The sequence below is a fragment of the Phaethon aethereus genome, assembly GCF_964289735.1.
Source record: "Phaethon aethereus genome assembly, chromosome: 5".
Lineage (NCBI taxonomy): Eukaryota > Metazoa > Chordata > Aves > Phaethontiformes > Phaethontidae > Phaethon > Phaethon aethereus.
In genome coordinates, this window is record NC_138579.1 from 66,804,010 (window position 1) to 66,822,247 (window position 18,238).

The window sequence follows — 18,238 nt, forward strand, 5'->3', positions numbered from 1 at the left end:
GCTCACGGGAGAAGTGAACGCTGCAGAACTAAGTTTACAAACCCGTCTTCCAACATCGTTCCCTACGTGGTTATCGCATATTTGGTAAATACTTTTCTTAGTCTCAAGCTCCTTCAGAAGCACAACCACCGGTCAGAGCAGCAGCTCCGTGCTAAGCCCTTCCCGCTGTTCCCGGGCAGCGGGACGTCCGGGCAATGACTCAGGCCTCCCCACAAGACTGTGGAAACGCGTCGCTGGCTGAGAGGCTGCCGTAACGCCCATCGGCGTGGCCTCCCGCGCCCGGCCACCAGCCCCGCCGGGCTGGCACAGAGGGGGCAAATGCTCGTCTGACACTCGCCGTGGTCGGACACCGCTCCTCGCTGTCGTTGTAAAACAGCTCCTTTTTGATCATTTTCATAGTCATTATGGGAGGTCATACTTCTCTGAAACAAGACTGTCAAATATTTCGAAAATCGTGACTTCATGCTAGTGCTCGAGGTGTTTAAAATGGCTTTATACATTTTTTCTAAAAAAGACAGTGTTGGCCAAGCTGGGAGGGAAAACGTACAAGCCAAGCAGCCAGCCCAGAAGCTCCGAGTGGTTCTTCCCTGCTTTAACATCTTCGCTTCTAGGACCGATGGCAAAGCACAAGTCCCATAAAGAAATCCTTCTAGGTCAGCGTTTTTCTTTTTCTAAATACACTAGAATCTTTCTGAAAATATCCACATGCTATCCTACCTCTGACTGTTGGTTCATGCTGCCAGGTGAGGTACTGATAAATACACACCTGGCGTTGGCGGCACGGTTATTTTACAAAGTCATTATTACCGCATTTATTATAAATAATAATAAGCCGCGGCTGATGTAAACCCAGCCGGTGCTTCGTGAAAGGCGCAAAGTTCGCTCTTAGGCAAAGGCAACCTTCGCACGGGAAGGGTGTTTAAAAATAAAAATGAAGGGCTGTCTCTAGCATTGGTTCTGAGCGGCGTGTTGATGGAGGACCGGTTTATTTAGGGTTAATAACGATCTCATCGAACTACGCCGAGGCTCATGCAAACGTCTTTGCTGTCTGCTGTGTTCTCTGGCAACCGGGGGATAAAAGCCAGAGGCGGCCCGGGACCACCCGCACCCCCCGCCTGCCTGCAGAGCCCCGCGGCAAGGGACCGGACCCCGCCAACACCCACCCACCCCCGCCAGCTCGCCTCGGCGGCCGGGACGGTCCCCTGCCTCCCACCCGCGACGGCGTGGGGGCTCTGTTACATCCACGGGCTCTGAGTCACCACCGAGCCGGAAACCCCGGGCCGCGCCCGACCCCGCAGCTCCCCTACGGGGGAAACGAAACAAAAACTCGACACCCCCCCCCCCCCCCCCCCCCGCCCGCCATCTCCTACCATCGCCAGACAGAGCCATCTCGATAAGGGTCTCGTTCGCCTTCTTCCCCAGCCGGTTCATGGCGGCCGCCCGCTGCCTCTCCGCCCGGCCCGCGGCGGGGAGCGACGCCCGGGCGCGGAGCGCAGGGAGCGGGGGGTGAGCCGAGGGCTGGGCGGCCGCCCCATGCATGCGCACTGCCCCAGAGGCGGAGCGCCGCGGAGCGGGGGGCCGGGGCGGAGGAGGAGGAGGGAAGGGGGAAGCCGGGGAACCCGCAGCCGCGCCCGGGCGGGGGGAGGGAGGCCATTGCCTGGGCAAACCTGCCACTAAACCCCTTGTTTTTGCCGTTAGGTAGCTAGAAACGACCGAACGCGAGCTGAGAAAAGATGCAAAATGCGAAGATTTGATGAAATCTGGAGTGTTTTGCGCCCATGTTGGAAGAGCAACCTCTTGGTACAATTTGATTTCTTCCGTCAGGTATAGCAAAGGGTTTGTCTGTCTTTTTTTTATATTTATTATTTTTGCTTTGCTTGTCTGCATCTTTTATAGTAGCTGATCTTCTGTGAGAGAAGAGAGGGAAAGAAGTGGGGTGGGGTGATGTTCCCTGTGCTGGTCACTGTTGTGGTTTAACGCTGGCCGGCAACTAAGCGCCACACAGTCCCCAGTCCCCCCAAGGTGGGATGGGGGGGAGAATATGAAGGGTAAAATGGAGAAAAATAATGAAAAAAACACATTTTAATAATTAAAAAAGGAAAAAAAATAGCAGAGAGGAAAATAAAACCCAAGAAAAACAAGTGATGCAAAAGAAAACAATTGCTCACCAGCAACCGGCCGATGCCTGGCCAGTCCTCGAGCAACCCCAGCCCCTGCCAACCTCCGCCCCCCTGGTTTTATTGCTGAGCGTGATGTCGTACGGTATGGAATATCCCTTTGGGCAGTGGGGTCAGCTGTGTGTCCCCCCCAGCTTCTTGTGCACCCCCAGCCTGCTTGCTGGCGGAGCACTCTGGGGAGCAGAAAAGGCCTTGACTCTGCGTAAGCACTGCGCAGCACTAAATAAAGCATCCCGGTGTTACCAGCGCTGTTTTCAGCACAAACCCAAAACATAGTCCCATACAAGCTACTGTGAAGAAATTTAATTCTATCCCAGCCAAACCCAGCACAAGTCGCTGATTGTTCTTTACTGAGAGTAAATTTGCCCTTAGTTCTCTGATCCTGCAGGGATGTTAACAGCACGCAGTTCTCCCGCTTACAGGACAAATCTAAGCTGGTGTCAGGCTGTAAATGCTATCCTGATCACACATTCAGAGCTAGCAAAACCGTTGTTTTGGCTAGTGATCCTAGGTGCTTTTTAAGTAGTAGTCAGAAGAGAGACAGAAGTAAGAAGAAAGCCTGAGGAAGGGGAAATGAGGCACGAAAAGGTGGCAGAAGAAAAATAAGCATTCCAAGTGTTGGAAAAGAAACGCCACCTTGGTCCCTCAGTCGGGCCGGATCCAGTCTAGGGCCCCTCCGGGTCTCTGAAGCAGGGGGCACCTCCCAGGACCAGAGCCCGGCGGTGCCGGGGAGGGCGGGAGGCTCCGCCGCAGCCGCTGCCCCTTCTCCCGGCGCTGGCGCCGTTTCCGCGTCTCACACTGCCCCGTCTCCCCATCGCCGCCTTCGGTAATCTGAGGTAGTTCCCAACGGGCTGTTGGTTCCGTACATGTATTTCACCTATTTTTGTTCATTAATACCACCTCAAGCCTTCTTTCAGATCAATTTCTTGTATATTTGGCTTTTACTGCCTAAGTGACCATTTTATGCACCAAACTGATCGGGAGTTGTGTTACTTGGGCAACTGTAACGCAACAGTGGATTCTTGACAGGATTTCTTAATCATAAACTTAATCAAAAGAGTCAGTTAAGGTGCTGGGCTTCTGTTCAGGGCTATGTATAATATTAGGCCTTTATTTGTACTGTGCGTCATTACTGCTTCGAGAAGTATATTTTTAGTTAGGAGCAAGACCTAAAAATGTGTCTGGTTGCTTTCCAAAGTCTGAAATGTTTAGTTTGGTTTTTAACCTCCCAACACAGGGTGGTGGGAACAAAGAGCACGGGCACGGCGCACCAGAGGACGCCTTTAAACAGCTTGTAACCGCATACAACGCACCAGGTCACAAGGTTTAGTTTCAAAGCTGTGTTTTCTAAGCCTTTAATTTCCTCACAGCATTATATATCTCGGATAAATGCTTTTATGCCCATAGAAGATGCAATTAGAGCCAGTATTCAACAAGAGCCAGAAACAGGCAGAATTGCAGCGGCCATTGCTGGGTTCCGCCTTCTAATTACACACTCGCTCTTCCCCGCTCCACCCAGCACGTGCAGCGGCGAAGCCAACCGTACCTAAAGCTGCGTAAGTACCACGTCCAGAGCGCCAAAGATGATTTTGCAGATCTCTGTAGCTGGGCAGGCTCGTGGTTTGCGGGGCGCTGACTTCGGGTGCGTTACGCGGTGGCCTGTGTTAGGGACCCGGCAGCAGTCCGCGCTCCCGGAAGGCGCCGGCTATGGAAAGCCTTGGCCCTGCGGCGGGCACACAGGGCGTCCGTGCGATACCCAGCCTTGAGGCTTCATATATATTCAGAGTTTAAGCAGCCGTTGTCTGACTTGGTTGGTCTCACAGTATGCCTAAGCGATCCAGGACCACGCTTCCTTCAAAAGGCACAGACCTTTTTCCCTCTCGCCTTGCATTTTCACTGCTGATCCATCATAAGGCCATACAGTGAGTCGGGTGGACCTGTTAAAACTGACAGATCTTTTTTTTTTTTTTCCCCTGGGTTTTCAGTTCCATGAATTACTGCAAGCGAGGTACTGCCAAAACAAAGGAGGAAATGGGGAACCGCACAACGGCAGGACCATTTTATTCCTGAAATATCAATACCATAACCAGGTATGCCATAGTATTTCTGGTTTTGCTGGTCTGGAGTTCAAACACTGTTTCTGATACAGTGTATACATAAACAAACAAACAAAAACCACCCTAGAAGGCTGTGAGTGTAGGTAACAAGCATCACAAAAAATTAGTAGCAGTGATCACACTTAGGGTGTTCAGCAACAAAGCGTAATCCTTTGTTTGTGCTAAAAGAAAGCAGATAGTTTGTAGCCCTTATGAAGTCTTGTCTTCCATTGATGGGCTTTTTCAAACTCATGGAACTGATTTACAGGCCTTCATACTTCAAAGAAATTATTATTTAAACACAGAAAATTGATGAGATTGCAGGGCCAGATTTCAAAGGTGTCTCTGCGCCCATCATTGTCTCAGGTAGGTACCCCAGGGCCTGTTCAAAACCACTCACACCTTACAGTCCGAGATCCCAACTTTTCAAAGGATTGTCTGAACTTTTTTGCACCAAAGCATCTTGAAAATATGACCCCGAGACCCAAGTCGTGTGGGAAATGGTGCTTTCGTGTCTAACGGTTAGATGCTTTGAAAATTTTCATTCTCTATTATCTATCCTCTGGGAAGGAATCCAATATACACAGCTTTTGCATTTACCACCTGGGGACCTGTCTTGGATGTTGTTCAGATAATGCATGCTTTCAGGATTCCCTGATGCTCTGCATGTCTTATACCCACATCACAGTCTCAGAAGGCGCAGCAACTTTCTGCTGCTGAAGACATGTCTGTTGTGTACACTCTTTTTGTTAAAAAAGTTCCATATATATTTTCAGAGTTTTAGTAAGTTTTCAAATCAGACTGTGAGCTGGAAGTAATAAAACACGAGTTTGAGGCAGATACAGGAACAAAGGGAAAGTGGCGTATCTCCTTCCCAGCCTCTTAACCTGCTTTTTCTCCACTGAGGGCTGAACAGCCCCGTGGACGGTCAGTTTGCTGTGGGATTTCAGCACACGCAGACTGGATCTGAGCCCCCACTGTTGCTGCCTCCCCCCTTCAGGACTCTGCTTTTGTCAACCGATTAAAGGGTGCTGATGCTTTCTAGTTGAAGGGCTAAACTATTTCTTTCCCTGTCTTTGAATTAGCCCTTTGGAATATAAGTAAGAGTGTCATTTGGAAAGAAATGAACCTTTTAGAGACCGGTAGGCCCAGATGCCAAACAGGCTTAGGAGGGTCAAGTGGGACTCTGACGGAAGTTAGGTGCCCAAACCCAGCATTATGATACCCAAACCCGCCACTCGGTTATCACAGAACCTTGCAACTCCTACAGGCTTTTTTCTTTTTAAATGCACCCGAAAGGCAGCGCAGTTTCTGTACCTCGGGCAGTAACACCAGTTAAAGTTTCAACACCTGCCCAGAGCGTGGGAGATCACAGGCCAGTTCCTGTGTCTGGAGGGGCTTCCGCCTCTCCTGGCGTGAGGCTGCCCCAGCAGCCAGCGGGCTGGGGGAGGCGTGCGGGGAGCGCGCGACCGGGCAGGAGCCGGGGTTGGTGGGGGAAGCCCTGCGCGCTCTGCTGTGAAGGTTGCCGCTGTAAAGAGGGGAATGCAATAGCCACGGGCCAGAGAGGAAGCCTGAAGGAGTTTGCAGCTGTCTGGAGCTTCAGCCTGGGCTCCCTAAACTCATTCCATGTTTTACTCGGAGGCTGTTTGGCATCCGGCTCTTCCCCTCCCGCTATACACAGTTACCAAGGCTAAACCCGGCTGCTTGAGTAACCACTCCAGGGTCAGGCTCTCAGAAACACAGCAACGCTTGCGGAGGGGTTTGAAGGGCGTTTGAAGTTGTCTATCAAATCAGCGAGACGGCCGATTCTTTTTGCATGGTGCCACACGGCCCTACAGCCGTCAGGAAGCGAAAAGAGAGTGCCATAACGAGTTGTGGTGCAGGGCAACAGAATGCCAACGCTTCCGAAAGGAAGTAAGAAGTTTTACATAGTATGCAGACGTTCATCATTACTCACTGCATTTTTTTTCTACTCCATCACTTTTCTGTTAGTCAGCTGTTTGCAGTAAGCAGTGTGGGTAAGAGTAATACCTGTGGTGTCTAAACAAACAGATGACTTTACAGGCTATAATTGACTTTTTTCTTGGCTGGAGCTACTACACGCTTGCAATAGGAGAACTGAAGTCAACTACCCGGTTTGCGCTCTCCCCAGGGCAAGGAAACTGCATGGGTGCGGTCCCAGCTACGCCCAGCCGCGTCCCAGCCTCCCAGCCGTGCTGCCGGAGGAGGAAAGCCCGAGGTGGGGACACCGGCTCTGTGCCCTCGGCGTGAGCAACAAGCGGTTTTGAGAGAGCTGCTAGAGGTCAAGGTAATCTTAACAGAAGCCTGTATCCCGTTTCAAGCACAAGCAGACGTTTTCGCTCTGTAATCTTGCGGTTACGCTCCCATAGCTGGATGGTCCGGTTTACAGCTGCCATCAAAGCCTTCTTAAAAAAATCATGCAAAGAAACCACAAAAAAGATGAGAAGAAAAAACCACTTTGGTGTGTTTTGGGGAATAGAGAGAATTAATCTTTTTCCTGCTGGTAGAGACATTCTTAAGTATACTTGAATATGTACAAAATCTTTTCACTAACAATGTCCGAGGCATGATTCTTCACTCTCGTCATGCTCCGTGGATATAGTTCCATTGATTTTGCTAACCTGCTCCTAAACAGCATGAGTGAAGAAAAGTATTTAATTCTGATGGGTTGTTGCACTGATAGGTACGCTCACATAAAAGATTATTGAATGTGGTAGGGCTGGGATAAAGCCACTTCATCAGTTCTGGCACTTAAATGACAACGTTAAGATAAGAAGTTGCATTATCTTCGTAAATTCCTGTGTGCTTCTGGTGAAATCATCCATTTTCTCTCTCGTCCTTTTCTAGAGAATTTAGTTTCTCAGGGTTTAGTGCCCTCTGGTGGTGTAGTGTTTTTCCTGTGAAACGAGATCTGCTGACACCTCATGCTTCATTTTGGGTTTTTTTTTTACCTATATCTGTTGATTACCCCAGAGTGAAAAATTGATAAATAAAATCGAATTATATTCTTTTTTTAAACACGGAGGATTGTGGAGTGAGTAAATGAAGCTGATGTGTGAAAGCCAGAGCACTGAAATGATGCAGGAGCTCGGTAGCTCTAGCAAAAATATTAAAAAAATTGGTTCAGTTCAGTGTGCATTAATAAGCTTAGACAGTAAAGCAGAACTGAATGATAAAGGTACCATAAAAGTACATGAGAACAAAAAAATGCAGTTACGTATGAGATGAGATACACACAAATAAAGTTGTGTGTCATCACAAATAAATCTGTGATAACCGTGACTTCTTGTATACGCCTTTTACTTGTGCATCTCTCATATATGCATATTTTTAACTGTCCTTGATTACATAGCTCATTACAAAGTGTATAAAAACTATAACGAGATTAGCAGTTTTGTCAAAAATTCTAGAAAAATAGAAGCCCTTCAAGGCATTCAAACACAAGTTATTTTGTGTGAGATATTGAAGCAGAACTTATTTAGCTGGCAGGCTGGTGAGAATAATAGAAATAATAGTACAGGTGATTGCCTAATTCTACGGGCAGTACTGAATGAGCGTGTTCTTCTCTGCTGTTTATATCATTCCCCATGAAGAACAGCAGCAGTTATAATGTGAGCATTAAGAAAATGTTTCACATTCGCTCTTATGAATTATTGTTAAATTCTACATATTTGGTAGTCCTGCGCTTGGTTCTCAAAGCTTCCATCCATTGCAGTGCGCATATACAGCACACCTATAAAGAGCTGCAACAAAGGAGGCATCTCTCTGTGTTGGCTTCCCTGACATCAAATGATCAAGCTACATCATCTCTTTTCTGCCCTTCTCCTTGGATAGGCTCTGCAGCCGAGCTCTGATGCCTTGGCTGAAGGTTTCCATCCTGCAGAAGCTCGTGCAGCTTCCCATTTTCCCCTTCTTTGCCAGCATTCCCATTCTGCTCCTTCCCTGCAAAAGCAGAGAGAAGCTGCAAAGCCTCATGCCTTACAGAGCGGCCAAGGTGAAGGGCTGCCGGTAGCACTTCTAAGCAGAAGTAAGTGAAGATAGATGGGCCAGGAAAGAAAACAATATGCAGTTTTCTGTGGAGACAGAAAAGATTGGGCAGCAGGAGAAAAAACTAGAAACTAGCATTTACAGGAGCAAGCAAGACGAGGTGGGGTGTGTAGGGCTGTCTGCCTGAGGGAAGGCTGTCTGATGGTCACAGGCACAAAGGAAGGTGACTAAGGTGTTTCTGCAATAACCAACCCTACCCCAGCACGCACAGGTTTTCCCAGATTCTTGGGGCTGTGCGCTGCCTGGTACCATCTCGCCGCCGAGCTGCGTGCTTCAAGGTGCTGTTCTCTGGAGATGTGGATGTCTGTGCTGGCCTGCACCCTGATGGATGTAGTAATGCTAATATATGCTGGGAGGGAGCCTGTTTCGTAAGAGGTAAATTAGATAGTGCATGACGTCGGCCTCGATCCAGTACTGCTCGATTCAGGCTTGGGTTTAGTTCTAACAAAAACGGTAGGTGGGCTGGTAGCTCTTGGTTGTTGCAGCCCTTGGGTTTCCTTCTCATTTTCGCAGCTTTTCCACGCAGCTGTGTGAGATGCGGTGACCTTACGGTTCCCAGCCTTGCCCCAGTCTCTAGCCCTAGCTGATCCCCATTCCAGATCCTGTCTGAATCATGTAGCACTTATCTCCGCGCCCGGAGGAGCCCTCGTGCAAAGCTGTCAGGGCTGACCCAGCTGGCGGGTCCGTCCCCGCCGCAGCCCAGGCTGGGCATACAGATGGGCTCTGTCAGCTCGGCAAACGTGACGAGCATCCAGGAGCCGCGAAACGCACCGGCACCCCCAGCCACGTCGAACGGAATCGGAGGGATCGGGCAAAAAGTAGAGTTGACAGATTTAAGCAGAAACGATGTATCTAAAAATCAGTACTTTAAAAGTAAGGTAAGAAGTATGAAGAGTAGGATGAAATCAATATAATCTAGCAATTTATGTACACATGCTAAACAGGAAAAAGCAGAACCTGTGAAGAACAGTGAAAAAGAATGTAATATCAAATTAAAACATTAATTGGCTGGGAAGTATATTTAAATTTTCAGGGGAATAGATAAAAGCCCTCAAAATGCAAGGTGCTACTTTGTTTCGTCTGGTTTCAAAGAGGCCTACCAGTGCCAACAATATAATTTCTTTTTTTTTGCTGTTTACCTGGCTTCAGGTAGGAAAGCCAAAGTGTAACACAAGTAGGACAGCACATAATTCTGTAATTTCTGTAGAGCAACTCTGCCGTTGGACCACTTTTTTGGTGGCTACCTGTCAGAATGTTAACTCTCCTTTCCTGTCAAACTGCTGAATTTGCAAGAGGAGCTATGCCATCTCTAATAAAAGTCAAATCTTTTTTATTGAGGTCGTTGCTGTTGTTTATAATATAGTTCTTCTTCTGACTTGTAAATTGTATTGTTTATCAGAAGACGAACTAGCTGTGCCTTCTAACTATGCCCTCTTGGATATCCATTCAAGTGCATAATATATGAGGAAGAGTCTCATTTGTCATTTCTTGTTCCCCTCATTTCAAAAGTTCTTCTGTTTCATGTTTCACACTTCAGTTAAAATGTCAAAACAGGCAAGAAGATACCACGGTAGTTACTTATCCAGTAATTACTCACTGGATCATTTCTGAAATCCTCAAGTCTTCCTGTATTGATTGTGAAGATTTTTCCCGATTGTTGAATTCATTACTTCTCCTATTGGTGAGATATATATCCTGTAGTTTTGGATGATTCTCTTTAAGTTAAATCTTCAGGTAAGTCAGTCTGCTAAGATATGCTGTTGTTAGCGTACCTGTCAAATGCTTGAAGTTACTGGGTTTATCATTATCACCAAACATAAAAGATGAACACACAGACATGCATTGGTAGCCCTCTGTATTGTAAAGGACAGCAAGTGATATTTGTGTGATCTGGTGCGTAAACTCTGGTACTGCAAATATATTAGTAGGTCTATTTTTCAAGAACTCTTGTTGTTGTTTTTTTTCCAAGATAGACCTTTAAGTCTAGAATAACCTTTGCTTTTCTTGGACCAAACTTGGTCCTCAGTTTTCCCACCGTTTTCTAGCACAATCATACTCAGTTTCTCAGAGGTATAGTTCATGCTTCACGATTTTAATTTGTGTATGAATCAAGAAATGAGCTAATATAAAACACACAGCACTTTTTGGCCTGGCTTTTAAAACCAGTCAATTGCACAAGGACTCAGTGATCCTAGTATTTTCCTTTGGGCCCTTCCATGGGTTACTGAAGAAGCTGCAGCAGCAGGATTTGCAAGTGTAGAACTCTGACCCCGAATCACCTCATCCCCTGCCCCATCAGTTCTAATGGGTGTGTTAGAGGAGTGAATGTGACTTTGCACAGGAGGGGTAACGCCGGCTTTCCCGATCCATCCCTACATTAATAAAGACAAGTGATCTACTTCATTTTTCAGTTCAAAGCACATCTGCATGTTTTGACAGAAGTCTTGAATGGTATGACTACTATTCATATCAAAGTCATTTACTCTCTGATTTCCAAGCGGTCTTTGGAAATGGAAGCAAAGCCTTGTTCAGTATCTGTAAGTACAACAGTTCTTAGTCCATTTTTGCCTGATGTTCTCCTACAACTTGCCTGACTCAAGTTGATGGAGTATTCTTTAGTTAATCCCTCCATTAAAATTGTTGAGGAAAAGTTTCATGAAAATTGGCCTTTCAGGAATGGATCTGTGGTTTCTGATGTGATTTAATTTTCCTGGGTCTGACATGTTGAGAATTAAAATAGAACGGCATTTTTAGAAACTGTCAGTAATCATTGCTCTTATCAATCATTAGCCAATGAGGCAGCCTTTGCCGGCTGCAGCTTTGTTCTTCATTTCCTTTGTACTTTCACAAAGTAATGAAGTTATTAAGCTTCATCCCTCTGTTTCTGTTTGTAAAATGGATATCTTCCCCACACATTTCCTGTCATGCTCAAATGAAAGCTGAAACAGGCAGAGCATTTCTCTTTACCTTGCACTTATGAGCACCCATACTATTTTTAAATAATATTTCAGACTGACTGCTTATGGTTTAGTATCTCCATACCACAACCCTTATGAAATGCTGATGGTCTAAGAGTCCATCATTGTTTTTCTATCTGCATACCCCAGAACTCATGTTTAAAAATCTCTTATTCTTCTTCTGTTATGACACTTTTTAACCAGACATCTGATAATCATTGTTCTGAATTCATTTTCAAGATCATGCTTTGCTGCTACATTGGGGCTCATATTCTCTAGTTCGGCACAATCGCATATGTTGTCAGGGTCAACAGCACTTGCAGCGCTTGCTTTAATCAACCTTTCATCACACTAATCTTTTTAGTGTGTTATCAGGCAGTGGAGACTTGATTATTAGTATCCTTTTACCATGGTACATCTTACTGAATCATACAGGAGAGCTTCCACCTCCAAAGACCATCAACTTTTATACAACCCTTTCCTGAAATATAGTCAGCGTCCCACGCTGCTTCATCACCCCTTCTTCTACGTTTGGAGAAACCAGTTTCACATGTCTCCCATAAGCTTTCACTAATTTTTTTTTTGGTGGTGTCATTTGTTGGTTTTAGACCTGGGACATGGAATGATGTGATTCTTTCTATTGTTTTTCTCTCACAAAAACCTCCAAACCACAGTTATGTTCCCCACTGTGATTATGTGGTGCATCGAGTGCAGCCACCATGACTGCAGACTGTATGAGAAGCTGGATCTGAAACTTGCCCTGTGTGGATTCCTAACACCGACCCTTTCACTGCTAATTTTAATTCAGGTGAAAAACTGGCCCAGACAGTGATGGGGATAAGCATTGTCATCGGCTGCTCTTTCAGAACAGTTCCTCTGGTCACTGCTCATCATTATTTTTGATTGAAGCAGTCCAGTGATAATCTAGCAACTCAAGTTTCAATGATAAATTTATGAACAACAGGAACATTGCTCCATATACATCTCAGAAGCTGCTTAGCTAGCAGATAAGAGGCATGCGAGGAAATAGGGTCCTGGGTGAGTTGTGTGAAAAATGCGCCAGAGACTTTCCTTAGTTTTATTACACCTGTTGTGAACATGGCCAAGTGAGCTTGGCTTTGTGCAACAAATAATTTCCAGCAATAGGTTTCAAGCTACTATCAGTTTGCCAGTTGGTTCAGCGGGGAGTAGACATATCTGAGCCAAATCCAGACAAACAGCTTGGCTGGAGCCTTGTTTTCCCACTTCAAAATGCTAAGTAACCAGCAGAAATCACGAGGAGGTAGAGGATTCACAGTTGTCTTAGGGTCCATAATAGCATTGCGTTTAACTCCTGCCAGAGTAACGTGACCTTAGCTTAGTTTTTCTATCTTACCTAAGTTTGTACCTTGATCTCTCCCACCCTGTACCTGTCTAGGTTATCCTAAAACCTGAACTACCTCAAGTACAATTTAATGGCTCCCAGGTAGAAAAACCTAGCGTTTTCTCCTGATAATTCTTTTCTAATTTTTACTCTTGTGAATTCAAAAGGCACTGCTTCGACGTGTTCAGTCAGCCTTGTCCTTTAAGAGCTTTACATCCAGACCACCTTCCAGTTGGCCGCCAGTGTTGTGGACACGACTAGGAGTAAGACCTTTTTTCTGATGGCAAGAGGCATATATAGATATCTCCCAGTACAGAGCCCAAGTGAGACTTAGATAGCAGAGTTGGCAGGGTGGTGATTCTTGTATATCTTCTTCTCATACTCAATAGCTAGGGCTCGTTAGGCATATACATCTAAAATACAGATTTAGATGTTGAAAGTGTAGTTTGCAGAAGGAAAAGTAACAGGTAAGACAAACCACAGAACAAGCTATTAATCCAGAAGGTACTCTTTTTTTGATGGAGACTTGCTATTTTTTTATTGTTTTTCTTAATATTTCAGAATGAAAATGTTTTCCTCTCTGTATGTAAAAAGCAACCCGAGAAAAACAAGTTCTCCCCTCTCTACTTTCTTTCACGCTTTGCAGCTTTTATTTTGTTCTTTTCCTGTTACAATCTCACACTTCTACATAGAGTGAAAATTATGTGTAATCTGAATAATAATTCATGTAGGTTTACTGCCGTATCGTGTACAGTGCCCGTGATTCCCAAACTTTTTTGTACCAAGGATTCCTCTGGTGTGTAACTAAACTCCCAGAGCCTTTGCCTTCTCCACCCCTGTTCTCTCTTCTCATCCCAGCGGTGCTACCTGGCTCTCCTTGCCCACCTCCAGATCCCTTCCCTTTCCACTTGATTCCGATATCGCCCTTTCTTCCATTCCTCCTCTAATCACCTCCTTCCCTCAGGTTCGTTTATCATTCTCTTCCCAGCCAGCTCAGAATATCTTTTCTCCTTCTTGGAGTTTCAATGCTTTTCCCTTACGAAGGAAATGAGGGTATGGCAATGGTACATGATTTTTGCTGCTTCCATGGCTGGCCACCTGCTTTTCCTCCACAGCCACTTATTCTCACTTTTCCTTCCCAGCAAAACTACATTTCTTGCTGTCTGAAACAGAGACTGCTCTTTCAGGGGATAGGTGCTGTCACAGTAGTCTCCTGGTGTCCAGCAGTTACCCTTGGGGAGCAGCAAGTATTTTATGTCACCTTTGAATGCATTCCTGTCTCTTCGTCTGCAAGTATTTGACATTTAACATTTGAATATATAAAATGTTTCAGCATCAGACTACCGTGGGCTGCTGCCGACACTGTCGTCCTCTGTTCCCAGCACGGTCCCTTTGGAAGTGCTACGGTATCATTCACGGTGAATAAATATTTACCTATTTGAATCTAATGATGGTGTAATTCTACGGACCTAATGCTGAAATGTTTAGTTTGTCCATTTTCAGGCAAAATTTTCACTAAAGTTAATGGCTCAAGATGTTCTGTTACTGTTATAATGTCATTGAAAAAGAGAAAACCCTTGTCAGAAGCATTCATTTTGAGAGAGCAATGTATCTCTTTTTTAGATGAGGAAAATCAACTGGAAAACAAATATAATTGGGAAGATCTTTAGGCATTACAGGCATTACACAGCAAATAGAAATGCTTTTATATAAGGGTTTGATATGACAAGTTAGAAATCATTTTCATTTCTTTTAAATTAGCATCTCACATGGCCAGAGGCTTTGTCTTGGCTTTAAAGAGCATGAAGAAGAATACTGTCCCCAGAAAAAGCTATCTTATGTAATTTCTTTCTTCCTTGCTTGCAATCAATCATTCTTGCAGTGAGGTTGATCTTACGTGCTGCTCCTTGGTTCCAGGATACTTCTTGCTGTACGATACCCACGGCTGTAGCTCACCATAATATGGTCATCCAGTTTGCTAGGTTTAGTCATCTGTGGCTAGGTTCTTGAACATGGTATTTTAATTTGGTTTAATGTGAAGAAGTGTGTTCTTCCTTTCCTTCGTTGTTAAATGCTTTTCAAGAAGTATTTATGCCTTGTCTCTGGCTTTCACAGTGTGTAAGGAATGGAGTTGCACTGCAGTACCTTATGGAGCTCCCTTGAATCGTGCCTCCTGTAAGCAGACTAGTTAGGAATATGTGCAAAGCTCTCATTTGGGGAACACCTGGCAATAATTTTTCTGTCTATTTTAGCCACCATTTAGAGATTCATAGTCCCTGACTTTTTTGGTTTCAGACCTGGAACAACAAACATATCATTGAAACCGAGTCCAACACTGATTTTCAAGAGCCAATGTTAATCATTTGAAGTTGACGCTTTCAGAAAGAAGTTTACTATTCTTAAGACTCTTTTTGTTCTATAAAAAAGATTTCTCTTATTCTGGACAAAACAAGAGAAAATTAGCACAAGGTACTTGTGTAGGTCAATGACAAGGATATTAACCTGGCAATGGAGAAATGCCAGATCACCAGAAACGGTGAGTTAGAGCTATTGCTTGTGAATATCTCCTACCCCATGGAATCTATTGCTATTAAAACTGTTTTGTTCTATAGATTTGTTGATGACAGAGTCAAGGTTAAGGAAACTGACTGTAATCCACTGGTTTGGGCATTCATCTGGCATACTGGAAAACCAACTGTGTCTTCCAGCCCCACAGGCATAAAACTTTCTGTTAGAAAGGCAAGGGTGAATTATGAACGACTCAAACACAGTACAGAAAATTACATTAGCATATGTAACACAGGGAGGGTTAAGTATAATTACAGTAGCTGTACACAGCAAAGTGTAGATGGGTAGAAAAACAGTGGGACAAATGTCATTCCTGCTGAGTAACCTTGGTGTGCTTGGAGAAACAGATTCCAGGCTCCCTTTGGTTTGTATAATCTGAATATTTGCCTGGCACATTTTTTTGCCAAAGCCCAGTATGTAGCACAGATGTGGGGTTAATGATCGATTCATATTAAGCCTTGGATGAAGTCTAGGATTAGACGATTCAGATCTGATATGCCCCTAAATGCTCACAGACTTAATAAAACCTCTTTGCTTCCTTCACATGGTACTTTTTCAGGCTCTCAGTGGTTGCGGGTTGGGATTGTAGGGATGATCAATAGGTTGCCACAATGATACATTTGTGGGGGGACTAGCGGGTGGAAAATAAATGCATGTGGCTAGGGAATTTTTGGAACCATGGTAGAAAGGTGTCTTAGTGCAGTTCTCAGTCCAGAGTATGTGTAGCTGCTGCCCATGCACCAGAGATGCTGCCCAGATCCACCAGATCCACCATCAAAACACCTCAGACTTTCTGAGGCATTTTTTTAAGGACGTATTTTAAGTCCTTTCAAAAAAATCTTAATTATATTATGTCCCTCCACTACCTACTGTTTCTTGGCATAACAGGAATATTCACCAACCTTTTTCTGGAAAGTGAAAGCCATTTTGAGAGCAGCAATACAGTTTATGATTCGTGACTAAATCTAAACTGAGGGACTTAATGGGTTAATCGATGCTGGTGATGTAATCATTTAAACTTGATGCACTCCAGCTTTTCTAAAAGTTCTTCTTATCAGCGTATTAGAGGAAGCTGGCGTCTGTGCATAGTTCTATAAATGCTCTAGTGTGGGGGTGAATTAATTAAACTTACGGTCTTTCCTGTCTCCACTTTCCTAGACTCTCTCTGTTTTTTTTCATAATCCCTCAGAAAAAATAGTTCCAGTCTTATCAGTGCTTAACCTTGTGTTTTGTTACTTGTTAGCTAGCCTTGTGTTTTGTGTTTTAATACCAGGAATACCTCGTAAACTGCATGACTGCGTGACTAATTCACCCTGTGTTTGTGTTTGCCAGAGCACTCTGTTGTTTCAACACCCTGCTTATCCAAGAATGTTTCATGGTTTCTTTATATTTATGCTGGAAGAAAGTTGTTGATGAGCTTTAAGAATGATAGAAATCCTCCCCTCCCATCTTTCCTTCTCTCCCCCCTCACAGCCAGCGTAATACGTTAATGGAGTGATTCTGTGAATACCAAGCGCTGAAGCCGTGGGGTTCAGCCCTAGTGCTTCGTCCCCACGTTAAACCAGCTCTGTATCGTAAACTTGCTGAAATTTGTTGCTTTCAGGGGGGCAAGAGCTGTGTGCGCTGTAGAGCTCCAGGTTCTATCACAGCCCCAGTCAGACTCCTTTGTGTATGCAGTTCATATAGTTCCTATTTATTCTATAAATTAATCTGCTGTATTCTTTTAACAATGGAAACTAAATGCATCATGCTAAAATCAAATCAATGTCACCCTCACTGTCAGGGGACTCTTGATCTCTTTCTAGCAAGGGTTTTGTTATTCAGACATTCCCCACAAGCTGTCAAATGGTCCAACTTAATAACAACTAATAAAGCAAGCACCCCGTAAAAATTTCCCCAGGGAATTTTTTAGAATTGAACAGGGAGTAATAAATCTTGTAGTGTCAATAATGGTGGAAATGTTAATTTGGTTGACTCTACTATGTGCCTCATCAAGTGAAATTTCAAATGCTGTTCTGGGAAGATGGCTGCTACTTGAATGCACTCTGTTGCTCTCTGCCTGCAGCACCAGTTTCAAATCTGTAGCAAGCGCTCTCTGAGATGGGCTGTAAAACAAAAGAGCGTTGTGGTGATCTGCTTGCTTTTTCAACCTTTTAAATCTCAGCTACTGATTTTAGCGATGCCCTTAAATGAAAGTTTGATGACGGGGTGAACATGCTGATAAGACTTGCTCAGGTGGCTGACACAGTCCCTAGCACGCAGCAGAAACGCGTCCATCTGCTGAGCGTAGCATGAGTCTGATTTACTACACCACACAAAGCTGGTTTAACATTAGTATCTATAACATAATTTCCTTTATTATTCAAACTGGGTAGCAAAGGGGTGTAAATTTAGTCTATTAAGGGCATTTCTGTGAATAAATTGTACTAGATGTTCTTTTCATCCTTTTTAGTACAGATTTTTTTTCACAGATGTCATTTTTGGGCATTAGACAATTTTTTTCTCCTGCTGTTGTGAAAGGAGAACTGCAAGTACTGACATTAAACACTTTGGGAAATTTGTTCTGTTCTTTTTATAATAAGCAAAAGCAGACTTGCCAGAACTCAAACCTTCCAGTGACTTAAATTTCTATTTTATTGTGTTATTTTTAGGTACTTGATATTGTTCTAAGGAAATTAATTAAAAGACTATTTCTGAAGTCCCTATTGCATACTCACTCCATTTAATCATGCTTTTATTTTTTCATATTAAAAAAAAAATTATATCTGCAGTGGAAAGAAAATGTCAGCTTTAAGCATGACTGCTAAAATACGTATTTTCAATATAAATTTGTGACATGAGATAACAAGTGCTAAGAATTTCTGATTACGAGCTGTTAATTTCTGGGCTTCGGCTGGGCACCAGAGCAGCCTAGGGATGGTACAGTTAAGGACCTACGTGGCCACTTTGAGATTCTTATTCATATTTTTTAAAACTCTTTTTTTTTCATTCCATCCTGCTAAATTTAGG

The 18,238-nt window shown here is 44.3% G+C and overlaps 1 protein-coding gene across 1 annotated transcript in view; it reads right to left on the reverse strand.

Annotated features, from left to right (window-relative positions):
- The window catches only part of ANO5 (anoctamin 5), a 58,758-nt gene extending 56,220 nt beyond the window's left edge, over nt 1-2,538 (reverse strand). The window contains exon 1 of the mRNA XM_081999927.1: nt 1,371-2,538. Within this exon, the coding sequence (XP_081856053.1) occupies nt 1,371-1,887 (517 nt within the window). The 5' untranslated portion in view covers nt 1,888-2,538. The remainder of the gene's footprint in view (nt 1-1,370) is intronic.
- Between the last annotated feature and the right edge of the window lie 15,700 nt (nt 2,539-18,238).